The following is a 16,326-nucleotide window of genomic DNA, read 5'->3' as shown; positions in this document are numbered from 1 at the left end:
GCCAACATTTAGTGTTGTCGTTATTTTTCATTTACGCGTTCTGTTATGTGTGCAGTAATATCTCACTGTGATTTCAATTTGCATTTCCCTACTGCCTAATGATGTTGAATATATTTTCACCTGCTTTTTGTCATCTGTATACCTTCAGTGAAATGTCTATGCATGTTTTTTGCCCATTTTCTAATTAGAGTTTTTATGTTGAGTTTTAAGAGCTTTTTATTTATTCTAGACATGTGGTTTGCAAATATTTCCTCCCAGTCCACAGCTTGTCCTTCATCCTCTTATCAGAGCTTTCACAGAGCAAAAATCTGTATTTTTTTCTCTCTCTCTCTCTTTTTTTTTTTTTTTTGGTGCAAATTCCTAACCACTGGACCACCACGAATTCCCAAAAATGTGTACTTTTGATGAAGTACAACATACCAGTTTTTCCTTAACAGGTCATGTCTAAGGACTCTTTGCCTTGCCTTATATCCTGAAGACTTTCCTCTATGTTTTTCTTTCCTAAAAGTTATCACAGTTTTACATTTCGCATTTAAGTCCATAATCCATTTGAGCTAATGTTTACATAAAGTGTGAGGTTCATTCTTTTGCCTACAGATGTACCGTTGCTCCAGCATCATTTGCTGAAAGGCTATCCTTTGTCGTCTGAGTATAATGCCCCTTAGCCTCCTCCCAGTGGAGTCCCCAGGGCTGGTTAAGTGCCTCCTCTGTAGCCCACAGCTCCTAAAAGGCAGCCCTTTCACACAGCTCTCTCTCCAGGTTCTGTTACTGCTCCCTCCCCTACTCCTTCACTGGCTGAAGAGCACTGCATCCTCCCTTGTGGCTTCCCCATACTTCGCCCACACCTTTGTCAATAGTCCCTTTATCAAACTCTCCTCTAGTCACCCAATTTAAGTGAGCCATCTGTTTCCTGTCAGGACCCTGATGCATCCTACAAATGACACATTTTCCAAATCCCAAACATCAGGCATATACTGTCAGTCGTCACAAAGCAATAATCATTTATTATTTTTTTAAAGTTGTTTACAGGTATTTATATGCAAATGGATTTCCACCTTAAGACAGATGAAGATAAGGATGTGACATTAAAAGAGCATGCAGGCAAACACTTCTTTTGTTGTTTCCCTTTAACTGTGCCCGTTGTTGCAAGTGTGGTGTTTGCTCGTCCAACTACCACACCGTTACAGTCAACACTGACCATCTATGTGTCAGCTATACTCTTTGCATCAGCTTCTATCAAGAACTTCTTCTGGCCACCCAGTTATCACTCTGCTCAACCAGAATGAGACCACAGCCCTGCTCTGCCTCTGTTAAGATAATTAGATCACCCATAAACTTCGCTGATTTATACCCATGCTCATCCCCTTTACGAGGACAAATAATCAAGAACTACGGTGTATGCAAAATTGAGGAAAAATACATTGCTTCCTAGTTGTATAAAAGGAAACAAACCTATCTAAGAAGCCCATGGCAGTAAAAGTAAAATAAAAGCATAAACCTTCACATAAAAATATTAAGAGTTCAGTGTGCTTGGTTTCTGATGATTTCTATGCGAAAGAAGTTTCTCATATTTTACTTAAAACTTAGCAAACATTTCACAATTACAAAGATTAAGTTGTATCTACACATCCAAAGTGAAGTGGAATTAAGGCAATTGTCCAGATAACTCAAGATAAAAAAACAAAAACAAAACAAAAAAAACTCTAAAATAATGGCCATATCTCTGTATGCAAAGGCAGGTAGAGGGCTGAGACTGAAGCTGTTTTCTGCCACTCAAAATAACCAAATCTACTTCTACTACCATCACTTATGTTTTTCCAAAGTTTCAATGTTTTTGACTGAAAGGCTCCAGATCTCTGCTATCTGAATGATGATCTCAATGAGTACAGACACAGACTAAAGGAAAAAGCTGCAGTTTCCAGCTTAATTATACAGACTGGTTATCAACACTGACCCCTAATAAATGAAAAATTTGCCTTTTATAAATTATGTTAGGGCTGAAATGGACCTATGAATTCACCTAGCCCAGCTCCCTCATTTTATAGACAAGGAAACTGGAGTCCAGGCAGGTCCAGCAAGTTGCTCAAGGTCACACTGAGACCCAGTCCAGCGCTTTTCCCTACACAACGCTTCATTACATCATTGGTTTACCAAGTGTGCCTGCTTGTGTCAAACCTTTCCAATTGTTTCATTCAGTGTTTTCTCCCTGGTACATTTTGTCTGGTCATATCTAGAAAAGGTGCTAAGGATACATGTAGATGAGGGCCTATGAGTCACCACCAATCAAGGGGATATTTCCCCATACTTTAAAATAAATTCGGTGCTTTAAATAAGAATGGAACCAATTTGGAGATTGAACATGAAGAACACTGGTTTGTTTGCCATCTTTTAAATCCATGCACTCATGAGCTCTTTTTTGGGGAGGAAGGATGAGGGGGAGAGGGAAGGAGGGAGAAATACGATGAAATCAGAAATGACATAGATTTGGCTTCTTTAGTTTGTCATATGTTGCATACAAACAGTCCAAATAGCAAAGACTGAGAAATACTAGGCCAAAGAATCTGGGCTCCAACCCTTTAAACAGCAAATGGGACAGGCCAATGAAACTGACCATTGCTTTCAGCGGCCCTTGATTTGATTCCACTGGTATAGACAGAGTCCAAATTCAATGTCAAATTTATTTTAACACTGAGGTGAAAGTGTTACCAAACAGAAAATGTAATAAAGTCAATAACTATTAAGCAAATGGCTTCTTATTTTTATAACAAGGAAAAACTTTTTTGGCAAATGGTTCTATAGTTATAGAATATGAAGACATTTAGAACTAATCTCCCCAATATGAAAATGTCCCCAAATTATCAAGTTGAAAGGCACATACCACTGCCCCAGCAGTTCATTCAAGTTGTCTTCAGCACGTGAAATTTTAATTGTGCTTTTTTTAGCTTGTTATCAATGCAATATGGCCTTAAAAAGTGACATCCGTGCATATGTATACTTTCTTTTCAAAGGGACCCATCCTCTTCCCCTTTTCTGATTTTCACTTTCTGAAGATCAATTTTTGTTAGTTCTTTGTTTTATAAAGGACCTAGTCCATGATGGTCTCAGAAAGATACACTTCACAGTTTGTGCTCTAATTTATCTAGAAACCAAGTGTGAATTATCTTTGTGTCCTAATACAAAATGGACTTTCCTGAAGTATCAGTGTGATGGCCCTTCCATACTGTCATTTGTTGGAATGCAAAAGTACTAGATTATTATCTTTTCTCACTGGTTGTTTAAGGCTTACTTCGCTTCCAGAAGAGATGATTGGCAAACTATTATCCATGTGGTATCTGATAAGGTGGCCAACATTATCAAATACATGATCCTTGGTCCTCACCTTGAAAAGGAAATACAAATGTATTTAGGTTAAATGATAATGGTTCTCCTGAAAGGCATAAACAATCACAGGGTAAAAACAGACATATCCTTGAATGAGGTAACTGCTGAATAAAGAAAAGTAAAGGTACTTTTCAATTCTGGATCCCTTAGTAAACAATTTTCTCATTCCCAATTACCTTTTTTTATAAGATTTTTTTGTTTGATGCGGACCATTTTTAAAGTCTTTATTGAATTTGTTACAATATTGCTTCTGTTTTATATTTCTGGTTTTTTTTTTTTTTTTTGGCCCCGAGGCATGTGGAATCTTAGCTCTCTGACCAGGGATCGAACCCACACCTGCCTGCATTGGAAGGCAAAGTCTTAACCACTGGACCACCAGGAAAGTCCCCCCAATTACCTTTTATTGGAGTATAATTGCTTTACAATGGTGTGTTAGTTTCTGCTTTATAACAAAGTGAATCAGCTATATATACACATATATCCCAATATCCCCTCCTCTTGCATCTCCCTGCCACCCTCCCTATCCCACCCCTCTAGGTGGACACAAAGCACCGAGCTGATCTCCCCGTGCTATGCACCTGCTTCCCAATAGCTATTTTACATTTGGTAGTGTATATATGTCCATGCCACTCTCTCACTTCATCCCAGCTTACCCTTCCCCCTCCCCATGTCCTCAAGTCCATTCTCTACGTCTGAATCTTTATTCCTGTCCAAGGTTCTTCGGAAACATTTTTTTTTTTTTTAGATTCCATATATATGTGCTATCGTATGGTATTTGTTTTTCTCTTTCTGACTTACTTCACTCTGTATGACAGTCTCTAGGTCCATCTACCTCACTACAAATAACTCAATTTCGTTTCTTTTTATGGCTCAGTAATATTCCATTGTATATATCTGTCACATCTTCTTTCTCTTATCCATTCATCTGTCGATGGACACTTAGATTGCTTCCATGTCCTGGCTATTGTAAATAGAGCTCCAATGAATATTGTGGTACATGACTCTTTTTGAACTATGGTTTTCTCAGGGTATATGTCCAGTAGTAGAATTGCTGGGTCGTATGGTAGTTCTATTTTTAGGTTTTTAAGGCCTCCATACTGTTCTCCATAGTGGCTGTATCAATTTACATTCCCACCAATAGTGCAAGAGGGTTCCCTTTTCTCCACACCATCTCCAGCATTTATTGTTTGTAGATTTTTTGATGATGGCCATTCTGACCAGTGTGAGGTGATACCTCATTGTAGTTTTGATTTGCATTTCTCTAATGATTAGTGATGTTGAACATCCTTACATGTGTTTGTTGGCAATCTGTATATCTTCTTTGGAGAATGTCTATTTAGGTCTTCTGCCCATTTTTGGAGTGGGTTGTTTGTTTTTTTTGATATCGAGCTGCATGAGCTGCTTGTATATTTTGGAGATTATCCTTTGTCAATTGCTTCATTTGCAAATATTTTCTCCCATTCTGAGGGTTGTCTTTCCGTCTTGTTTATGGTTTCCTTTGCTGTGCAAAAGCTTTTAAGTTTCATTAGGTCCCATTTGTTTATTTTTGTTTTTATTTCCATTTCTCTAGGAGGTGAGTCAGAGACGATCTTGCTGTGATTTATGTCACAGAGTGTTCTGCCTATGTGTTCCTCTAAGAGTTTTATAGTGTCTGGCCTTACATTTAGGTCTTTAATCCATTTTGAGTTTATTTTTGTGTATGGTGTTAGGGAGTGTTCTAATTTCATTCTTTTACATGTAGCTGTCCAGTTTTCCCAACACCACTTATTGAAGAGACTGTCTTTTCTCCATTGTATATTCTTGCCTCCTTTATCAAAGATAAGGTGACCATATGTGCGTGGGTTTACCTCTGGGCTTTCTATCCTCTTCCATTGATCTATATTTCTGTTTTTGTGCCAGTACCATACTGTCTTGATTACTGTAACTTTGTAGTATAGTCTGAAGTCAAGGAACCTGATTACTCAGGCTCTGTTTTTCTTTCTCAAGATTGCTTTGGCTATTCGGGGTCTTTTGTGTTTCCATACAAATTGTGAAATTTTTTGTTCTAGTTCTGTGAAAAATGCCATTGGTAGTTTGACAGAGATTTCTGTGAATCCGTAGACTGCTTTCAGTAGTATAGTCATTTTCACAATGTTGATTCTTCCAATCCAAGAACATGGTATACCTCTCCATCTGTTTGTATCATCTTTAATTTCTTTCATCAGTGTCTTATACTTTTCTGCATACAGGTATTTTGTCTCCTTTGGTAGGTTTATTCCTAGGTATTTTACTCTTTTTGTTGCAATGGTAAATGGGAGTGTTTCCTTAATTTCTCTTCCAAATTTTTCATCATTAGTGTATAGGGATGCAAGAGATTTCTGTGCATTAATTTTGTATCCTGCTACTCTACCTAATTCATTGATTAGGTCTAGTGGTTTTCTGGTAGCATCTTTAGGATTCTCTATGTATAGTATCATGTCATCTGCAAACAGTGACAGTTTTACTTCTTCTTTTTCTGATTTGGATTCCTTTTATTTCTTTTTCTTCTCTGATTGCTGTGGCTAAAACTTCCAAAACTCTGTTGAATAATAGTGGTGAGAGTGAGCAACCTTGTCTTGTTCCTGATCTTAGAGGAAATGGTTTCAGTTTTTCACCATTGAGAATGATGCTGGCTGTCGGTTTGTTACGTATGCCTTTATTATGTTGAGATAAGTTCCCCCTATGCCTACTCTCTGGAAGGTTTGTATCATAAATGGGGGTTGAATTTTGTCAAAAGCTTTTGCTGCATCTATTGAGATGATCATATGGTTTTTATTCTTCAATTGGTTAATATGGTTTATCACATTGACTGATTTGTGCATATTGAAGAGTCCTTGCATTCCTGGGATAAACCCCACTTGATCATGGTGTATGATCCTTTTAATGTGCTGTTGGATTCTGTTTGCTAGTATTTTGTTGAGGATTTTTACATCTATGTTCATCAGTGATATTGGTCTGTAGTTTTCTTCTTCTGTGACATCTTTGTCTGGTTTTGGTATCAGGGTGATGGTGGCCTCGTAGAATGAGTTTGGGAGTGTTCCTCCCCCTGCTATATTTTGGAAGAGTTTGAGAAGGATAGGTGTTAGCTCTTCTCTAAATGTTTGATAGAATTCACCTGTGAAGCCATCTGGTCCTGGGCTTTTGTTTGTTGGAAGGTTTTTAATCACAGTCTCAATTTCAGTGCTTCTGATTGGTCTGTTTATATTTTCTATTTCTTCCTGGTTCAGCCTCAGAAAGTTGTGCTTTTCTAAGAATTTGTCCATTTCTTCCAGGTTGTCCATTTTATTGGCATAGAGTTGCTTGTAGTAATCTCTCATGATGCTTTGTATTTCTCCAGTGTCAGTTGTTACTTCTCCTTTTTCATTTCTAATTCTATTGATTTGAGTGTTTTTCCTTTTTTTCTTGATGAGTCTGGCTAATGGTTTATCCATTTTGCTTATCTTCTCAAAGAACCAGCTTTTAGTTTTACTGATCTTTGCTATCATTTCCTTCATTTCTTTTTCATTTATTTCTGATCTGATCTTTATGATTTCCTTCCTTCTGCTAACTTTGGGGGTTTTTTTTGTTCTTCTTTCTCTAATTACTTTAGGTGTAAGATTAGGTTGTTTACTTGAGATGTTTCTTTTTCCTTGAGGTAGGTTGTATTGCTATAAAATTCCCTCTTAGAACTGCTTTTGCTGCATCCCATAGGTTTTGGGTCATTGCATTTTCACTGTCATTTGTTTCTAGGTATTTTTTGATTTCCTCTTTGATTTCTTCAGTGATCTCTTGGTTATTTAGTAGTGTATTGTTTAGCCTCTATGTGTTTGCATTTTTTACAGATTTTTTTCCTGTAATTGATATCTAGTCTCATAGCATTGTGGTCGTAGAAGATACCTGATACGGTTTCAATTTTCTTAAATTTACCAAGGCTTGATTTGTGATCCAAGATATGATCTATCCTGGAGAATGTTCCACGAGCACTTGAGAAGAAAGCGTATTCTGTTGTTTTTGGATGGAATGACCTATAAATATCAATTAAGTCCATCTTGTTTAATATATCATTTAAAACTTGTGTTTCCTTATTTATTTTCATTTTGGATGAACTGCCCATTGGTGAAAGTGGGGTGTTAAAGTCCCCAACTATGACTGTGTTACTGTCAATTTCCCCTTTTATGGCTGTTAGCATTTGCTTTATGTATTGAGGTGCTCCTATGTTGGGTGCATAAATATGTACAATTGTTATATCTTTATCTTGGATTGATCCCTTGATCATTATGTAGTGTCCTTCTTTGTCTCTTGTAATAGTCTTTATTTTAAAGTCTATTTTGTTTGATAGGAGAAATGCTACTCCAGCTTTCTTATGATTTCCATTTGCATGGAATATCTTTTTCCATACCCTCACTTTCAGTCTGTATGTGTCCCTAGGTCTGAAGTGGGTCTCTTGTAGACAGCAAATATAGAGGTATTGTTTTTGTATCCATTCAGCCAGTCTATGTCTTTTGGTTGGAGCATTTAATTCATTTACATTTAAGGTAATTATCAATATGTATGTTCCTATTACCATTTTCTTAATTGTTTTGGGTTCGTTATTGTAGGTCTTTTCCTTCTCTTGTGTTTCCTGCCTAGAGAAGTTCCTTTAGCATCTGTTGTAAAGCTGGTTTGGTGGTGCTGAACTCTCTTAGCTTTTGCTTGTCTGTAAAGGTTTTAATTTCTCCATTGAATCTGAATGAGATCCTTGCTGGGTAGAGTAATCTTGGTTGTAGGTTTTTCCCTTTCATCACTTTAAACATGCCCTGCCACTCCCTTCTGGCTTGCAGAGTTTCTGCTGAAAGATCAGCTGTTAACCTTATGGGGATTCCCTTGTATGTTAGTTGTTGTTTTTCCCTTGCTGCTTTTAATACTTTTTCTTTGTATTTAATTTTTGATAGTTTGATTAATATGTGTCTTGGCGTGTTTCTCCTTGGATTTATCCTCTATGGGACTCTCTGTGCTTCCTGGACTTGATTGACTATTTCCTTTCCCATATTGGGGAAGTTTTCAACTATAATCACTTCAAATATTTTCTTAGTCCCTTTCTTTTTCTCTTCTTCTGGGACCCCGATAATTCAAATGTTGGTGCATTTAATGTTGTCCCAGAGGTCTCTGAGACTGTTCTCAATTCGTTTCATTCTTTTTTCTTTATTCTGCTCTGCGGTAGTTATTTGCACTATTTTGTCTTCCAGGTCATTTATCTGTTCATCTGCCTCAGTTATTCTGCTATTGATTCCTTCTAGAGAATCGTTAATTTCATTTATTGTGTTGTTCATCATTGTTTGTTTGCTCTTTAGTTCTTCTAAGTCCTTGTTTAACCTTTCTTATAGTTTCTCCATTCTATTTCCAAGATTTTGGATCATCTTTACTTTTACTATCATTACTCTGAATTCTTTTTCAGGTAGACTGCCTATTTCCTCTTCATTTGTTTGGTCTGGTGGGTTTTTACCTTGCTCCTTCATCTGCTGTGCATTTCTCTGTCTTCTCATTTTGCTTAAGTTACTGTGTTTGGGGTCTCCTTTTTGCAGGCTGCAGGGTCATAGTTCCCGTTTTTGGTGTCTGCCCCCAGTAGGTAAGGCTGGTTCAGTGGGTTGTGTAGGCTTCCTGGTGGAGGAAACTGGTGCCTGTGTTCTGGTGGATGAGGCTGGATCTTGTCTTTCTGGTGGGCAGGACCGCGTCCGGTGGTGTGTTTTGGGGTGTCTGTGAATGTAGTATGATTTTAGGCAGTCTCTCTGCTAATGGGTGGAGTTGTGTTCCTGTCTTGCTAATTGTTTGGCATGTGGTGTCCAGCACTGGAGCTTGCTGGTCGTTCAGTGGAGCTGGGTCTCAGCTTTGAGACAGAGAGCTCTGGGAGAGCTCTCGCCGATTGATATTACATGGGGCCAGGAGGTCTCTGGTGGACCAATGTCCTGAACTTGGCTCCCCCACCTCAGAGGCTTAGGCTTGATACCTGGCCAGAGCACCAAGACCCTGTCAGCCACAAGGCTGAGAAGAAAAGAGAGAAAAAAGAAAGAAAGAAAGAAAAGAAAAAACTAAATAAAATTTTTAAAATAAAAAATAAATATTATTAAAATAAAAAAACTAAAAAGTAATTAAAAAAATAAAAATAAATTTTAAAAAAAGAAAGAAGAGAGCAACCAAACTAATAAACAAATCCACCAATGACAACAAGTGCTAAAAACTAAACTAAAAAAAAAAAAATGGACAGACAGAATCCTAGGAGAAATGGTGAAAGCAAACCTATACGGACAAAATCACACAAAGAAGAATAAACATTCACACTCACAAAAAGAGAATAAGGAAAAAATATATATATTTTTTTTTTTTTAAAAAAAGGAAGAGAACCACCAAATCAATAAACAAATCTACCAATGATAATAAGCTCTAAATACCAAACTAAGATAAACATAAAACCAGAAACAAATTAGGTGCAGAAAGCAAACCCCAAGTCTACAGTTGCTCCCAAAGTCCACCGCCTCAATTTTGGGATGATTCATTGTCTATTCAGGTATTCCACAGATGCAGGGTACATGAAGCTGATTGTGGAGATTTAATCCACTGCTCCTGAAGCTGCTGGGAGAGACTTCCCTTTCTCTTCTTTGTTCGCACAGCTCCTGGGTTCAGCTGTGGATTTGGCCCGGCCTCTTCATGTAGGTCGCCCTCTGGTTTCTGCTCTTCACCCAGACAGAAGGCAGTTAAAGGAGTGGCTAATTAGGGGCCTCTGGCTCACTCAGGCCGGGCGGAGGGAGGGGTATGGAATGCGGGGCGAGCATGACGTTGCAAAAGCCTGAGGCACACCATGTGTTCTCCTGGGGAAGTTGTCCATGGATCATGGGACCCTGGTAGTGGCGGGCTGCAGAGGCTCCCAGGAGGGGAGGTGTGGATAGTGACCTGTGCTCGCACACAGGCTTCTTGGTGGCTGCAGCAGCAGCCTTAGCATTTCACAGCCGTCTCTGGTGTCCATGCTGATAGCCGTGTCTCCTGCCCATCTCCAGAGCTCGTTTAGGCGGTGCTCTGAATCCCCTCTCGTCGCGAACCCCAAAACAATGGTCTCTTGCCTCTTAGGCGTTCCAGACTTTTTCCTGGACTCCCTCCTGGCTAGCTGTGGCACACTAGCCCCCTTCAGGTTGTGTTCACTCAGCCAACCCCAGTCCTCTCCTGGGATCTGACCTCCGAAGCCCGAGCCTCAGCTCCCAGCCCCCGCCTGCCCCAGCGGGTGAGCAGACAAGCCTCTCAGGCTGGTGAGTGCTGGTCAGCACGGATCCTCTGTGCAGGAATCTCTCCACTTTGCCCTCTACACCCCTGTTGCTGTGCTCTCCTCCATGGCTCCGAAGCTTCCCCCCGACCCACCCCCCGTCTCCTCCAGTGAAGGGGCTTCCTAGTGTGTGGAAACTTTTCCTCCTTCACAGCTCCCTCCCAGAGGTGCAGGTCCTGTCCCTATTCTTTTGTCTCTGATTTTTCTTTTTTCTTTTGCCCTACCCAGGTACATGGGGAGTTTCTTGCTTTTGGGAAGTCTGAGGTCTTCTGCCAGCATTCAGTAGGTGTTCTGTAGGAGTTGTTCCACATGTAGACGTATTTTTGATGTATTTGTGGGAAGGAAGGTGATGTCCACGTCTTACTCCTCTGCCATCTTTAAGGTCCCCCCCCATTACCTTTTTAAAGCAACTGTCATTCCCAGTTAGGAAAATGGTAAACACTGTCACCCAATCCAAATTTGCAAGCAACCTTTTTGCCATGTTACTTTTTGATACATTCTATCATATATATTCTTATAAATATTTTGTGTCATAAAAGAATAACCACCTCTGCTCTCTTTTGGTTATTATTTGCATGTAATATCTTTTTCCATCCTTTCACTTTCAGCCTATGTGTGTCCTTAAATCTAAAGTGAGCCTCCTATAAATAACATACATATAGTTGGATCTTGTCCATTTAGCTCTCCATCCAGTTAGTCTGTGTCTTTTGTTTGGGAAGTTTAATCCATTTACATTTAAAGTAATTATTTATAGAGAAGAACTTACTATTACTATTTTGATAATTGTTTTTTGTCCAGGATCATTTCTGTCTACAGGTATCCTCTGCTCTAGCCATACCTCTTTTATTTGATTTAATACCATTCTACTGCTCTGTTTGCTCCTGTGATTCCTTCCCTATGCTCCAAATGTCTCCCTTTAAAATTTTTGCCCTCTTTCAAGGTTCCTCTTACATGTCAGACCCTGCAAGAAGCCTTTTCAGTTTGCCTCAACCGGAGCACCCCCTCCTATCCTGAGAAACACCATAATGCTTTGGTTGAACCATTCTTATGTTATTCATCCTTAATTATTTAAGCATCTGTCTTATGAAATTATAAGCACCCTGAGAGCAAGGACTCTGTATGTGATACTGATCAATAGTTAACTACGAATCCCTGTACTTCCATGTAGGAGGTATTCATTTAACTCACTGAATTGCACAGAGAAGGGCAGAAAGAGGCTGTCCTCTAAGTGATCCTCTAGGGTGGCTCCCACTCAAACCCCTCCATTAGCCTCTATTTACCACTTCCTGCTCTAGCTGGAGGGTTCAAGAAAAAGTAAACCCTTAACCTTAAACACTCTTCAGTATCAGGCTTTAGACCTATCATTCAGAGTAACCTGAATCACAAGATCCTGTGAAACTCTAATGGGGGTCAATAATACCTTGCCTTCGGGATCCACCAGGAGAAGATGTTTTGCCTGGCCTCCCTGTAGCCCACTCAGCACATATTGGCCAGGAGATGTTGCACTCTCTCGAACCAAAAAGTCCCCATCCTTTACCAAGAGGCTCTCTGCTGCTTTCCTGCTCAGCTTGCCGTGGTAGCAGTCTTCATTCCGCAGCTGCTGCTTAATGTGTGGCAAAGAATGTGAGCTGGCAGGCTGGGCCGTGGCACCTGGCTGAACAGTTTCTGGTGCCTCTGAAGTCAAAATACAAAGAGAGACACCACCAAGTTACCTCCTCATCCATCCTTTCGTTCATTCATTCATTCACTCACCAAATATAATTTGAGGACCTACTGTGTGCCAGGCACTCTTTAAATAGTGCTATTTCTGGAACAAATGGGGTTTTTGTTTCTAGAACTTCCAACAGTCTCTAATTTAATGGTAGATCCAAACATTGCCTTTGGCTTCTGTTACCAGGAAAGGCTTGCCCAGGTGCAGGAGTTTTCCTTTCAAATGAGAAATGGAACTGACCCATAAGAACTGCTTTCATAAGTGCAGAGAGAGTCTCTTTATGTCCCATGGGGTGTATGTTAAAGAGAAAGAGGTTTATGCTGTACCTGGACTATAGATAACTTCTAAAACATTCTCAAATGCTTTGAAAATGCCTACAGTAACTTTGGGCTATGCCCATTTTTTAATATTTAGCTTTTTCTTTTAAACCAAATTACTAATGTGCTTCAGAGATGCTTCTGTCCATCAACTTTAAAGCTGTGCTGAAGCTTACAGCATTCCTAGTAAACGATCACTTTGTTGTTTGTGTAATTCCCCTGCCTGGACAAAGCAGAATTGATCAAGTAGAAGAAGCTAATCATCAGGGAGGCATGGCCTGAGGCAAGTCCCCATGGCTCTACAGAATAAATGTTATCCAGAGTTGAGAGCACTGGGGATGAGAAGGTACATCCAGGTAGCCCTTTATAGTATTATTGGTACTCATAGTAATAACAATTATTATGTAGCTCACATTTATTGAGTATGATAGGCACTGCTCAATGCTTTACATGTATTATCCTGTTTGGCTCTCAAAATTAGATGGGAAGGAAATGGATCTTTAAAAAGGTTAAATGACTTACCCAAAGTCACACTGCTAATATGCTGTAGATCTGGGATTTGAAATGAGATCTATCATCAGAGCCCAGGTTCTTAATCACCACACTCTAAAACTTGGCTTGGATGAGAAAATCTTTTAATTTTCAAAACTGGTCTAGCCACTCTACTTCTGTATAACCCACAAAGGTCCCTAAATAGACAGCAAGGCTATCAGGATGATATACAGCATCTCCAGAAGTAATAACACAAAATTCTTAGGTCTGAATCCAGATAAAACTTGTATGTTTGCTTATTTATTTATTTATTTTGGCTGTGCTGCACAGCATGCGTGATCTTAGTTCCCCAGTGAGGGACTGAATCTGTGCCCCCTGCAGTGGAAACACAGAGTCCTAACCACTGGACCACCAGGGAATTCCCAAAAGTTGTATGTTTAATATGGCAAATTTACTAGGAAAATAACCATAGAAATCAGACTTTGTCTTTTTAAATTCAAAGGATCTTTTGCATAGAAACCAGCTTTCTCTTTATAAATGCAAAGGAATGTTTACATGTCCTTACACAAGGGTCTCACAAATGAGAAATTTTTGACTTTAAGTTTTATAACTTACACAAGACAAGTGCCCTGTAGACATAATCCAGTCTCCTATTAATATGTTATAGTTTTGTCACTATTTAAGAACTTCTCTCTGCATATCACAATTTCAATGCAGCATTCATGAATATAACTTTTTGAAAATATCTTCAGTCTGTATCTAATGGATAAACATATCCTCCTCTACAATCAGGTTCTATCTACGGTTACCAGAAAAAGCCTGAAGAAATGTGTCCAGATTTGATGAATAATATTTGTAGTTGGCCTTAGTGCTGCCTGCTTTCAGGCATAATAGAGAACTTCTGATGAGTAGTTGTGTGTGTGTTTGTGTACGTGAGAGAGAAAGTGTTTGTGTGAGTGTGAGGGAGATGCATGCATGTGGGTGTAGGTGCACACATCTTAGTGCATGATGGCTTTTGGTTTATTCTGAGATTGTGGAGCACTCTTGGACAAGGACAAAACAAAAGAAAAACAGACATTATATCATCTTGAAAAGAGGCAATAGATCATGGGCCAGCCTGAGGATATGGACATTATTTTCCTAACATAGTTTCCCAAATTAGCACAATTTCAATCATCCAAACATTTGCTGAAAATATAACTTTTCTAAAAGCTGGGAGATTTTCAATCATCCAAACATTTGCTGAAAATATAATTTTTCTAAAAGCAGAATATCTAACATATTTTTTAAACTTTTGCTTTAAGTTTAAAAGTTACACATTTTTTTTAAAATCTGGTAAACACAGAAAAACAAAGAAAATCACTTTTCATCCTGTCACCAAATACAACCACTCTTTAACATTGTGGTGCATTGTCTAGTATTGACTCCTTTTCCTACATAAAGTTGACTTTGAAAAATATAATCATAATTTAAATATAGTTATTTATATATAATTTCCATATACTATTTAATGAATTATTAACTTGATATAATTATATTTTCTCAGAAGTACTGACAGTTAAGGAAGCAACAAGGAAGGTTGCTTAAATCACTCTGGATTGAATTGAGATCAAAAAAGAAAAAAGTGACAGGAATCATGGAAGAAAATAGTCATGTCATCTTGGAGTTCCCATTAGCAACTGAAGACATACTGTCACAACCAGGAATTCGGGAAAACATAAGATATATATGAATATCCACACCCATATGTATCTGGTGAGTAAAACCTTTGAAACGGGGGAATATGGTTTAAGGAAGAGAAAAAAATCTAACATCTAAAATCTGAATTAAACAATTGCAAGTAATTCCAATGAGAAAGAAAGAACGAGACATTTAAAGAAACCAACGTGAACTATGAAGACAGCATACTGATGCATTCAATTTTTTTTAAAGCACATGTAAATGGATTTTTTTTTGACAGTATTGATCATTATACTAACAAATGACAGGGAAAAATTAGATGTCCATCAATAAGCGACTGGTTATACAAATTATGATTCACTCATACAATAGAATACTATAAAACAATTGAAAATAACAAAGGTTTATGCAGCCAACATAGGAGGACCTAAATATACGAAGCAAATATTAACAGACCTGAAGGGAGAAATCAACAGCAATACAATTAGAGTATGGGACTTTAATACCTCACTTTCAAAAACAGATAGATCATTCACACAGAAAATCATAAGGAACACTGGACTTAAATTACACATTAGAGCAGATTGACTTAACAGACATTTATAGAACATTCCATCCAAAAGCAAAAGAATACACATTCTTCTCAAGCACACATGGGACACTCTCCAGGATAGATCATATGTTAGGCCACAAAACAAGTCTTAATAAATTTAAGGATATGGAAATCATATCAAGCATCTTTTCCAACCAAAGTGATATGAAACTAGAAATCAATTACAAGAAGAAAATTGGAAAATTCACAAATACATGGAGATTAAAAAACATGCTACTGAACAACCAATGGGTCAAAGAAGAAATCAAAAGAGAAGTCAGAACATAACTTGAGGCAAATAATTTAATTGAAAATTCAAATATTTTGAGACAAATGAAAACTATGCACCAAAACTTATGGGATGCAGCAAAGACAGTTCTAAGAGTCAAGTTTTTAGCAATTAACACCTCCATAAGAAAAATGAAAGATTGCAAATAAACAACCTAACTTTACACCTCAAGGAACTATAAAATGAAAAACAAACTAAGCCCAAATTTAATAGAAGGAAAGAAAAAAACAAAGATCAGAGCAGGAATAAATGAAATAGAGAGTAAAAATACAATACAAAAGAAACTAAGCTGGTTTTTTAAAAGATAAACAAAATAAGCAAACCGTTAGCTAGACTGACCAAGAACAAAGAGACAGGACTCAAATAAATAAAATCAGAAAAGAAAAAGGAGACATTACCAATGATACCACACAAATACAAAGGATCATAAGAGACTACTCTGAACAATTTTATGCCAACAAATTGGATAACTTAAAAAAATGGATATATTTAGATTCCTAAAAACATACAACCTACTAAGACTGAATCATGAAGAAATAGAAAATCTCAACAGATGAATTACTAGTAAGAAGATTGAGC

At 38.1% G+C, this 16,326-nt stretch overlaps 1 protein-coding gene across 2 annotated transcripts in view; it reads right to left on the bottom strand.

Moving 5' to 3' along the window:
- Nucleotides 1-984: 984 nt before the first annotated feature.
- Nucleotides 985-16,326, bottom strand: part of SHC4 (SHC adaptor protein 4) — a 130,362-nt gene continuing 115,020 nt past the window's right edge. For both annotated transcript variants that reach the window (XM_059913335.1, XM_059913336.1), the window contains 2 exons: nucleotides 12,087-12,340; nucleotides 985-3,379 (listed from right to left, as the gene is read on the bottom strand). In XM_059913335.1, the coding sequence (XP_059769318.1) occupies nucleotides 3,224-3,379; nucleotides 12,087-12,340 (410 nt within the window). In that variant the 3' untranslated portion in view covers nucleotides 985-3,223. The remainder of the gene's footprint in view (nucleotides 3,380-12,086; nucleotides 12,341-16,326) is intronic.

The sequence above is a fragment of the Balaenoptera ricei genome, chromosome 2, assembly GCF_028023285.1.
Source record: "Balaenoptera ricei isolate mBalRic1 chromosome 2, mBalRic1.hap2, whole genome shotgun sequence".
In the NCBI taxonomy this organism is placed as follows: Eukaryota; Metazoa; Chordata; class Mammalia; order Artiodactyla; family Balaenopteridae; genus Balaenoptera; species Balaenoptera ricei.
The sequence above is the reverse complement of the archived record's forward strand: the minus strand, read 5'-3'. Positions and strand labels throughout refer to the sequence as shown.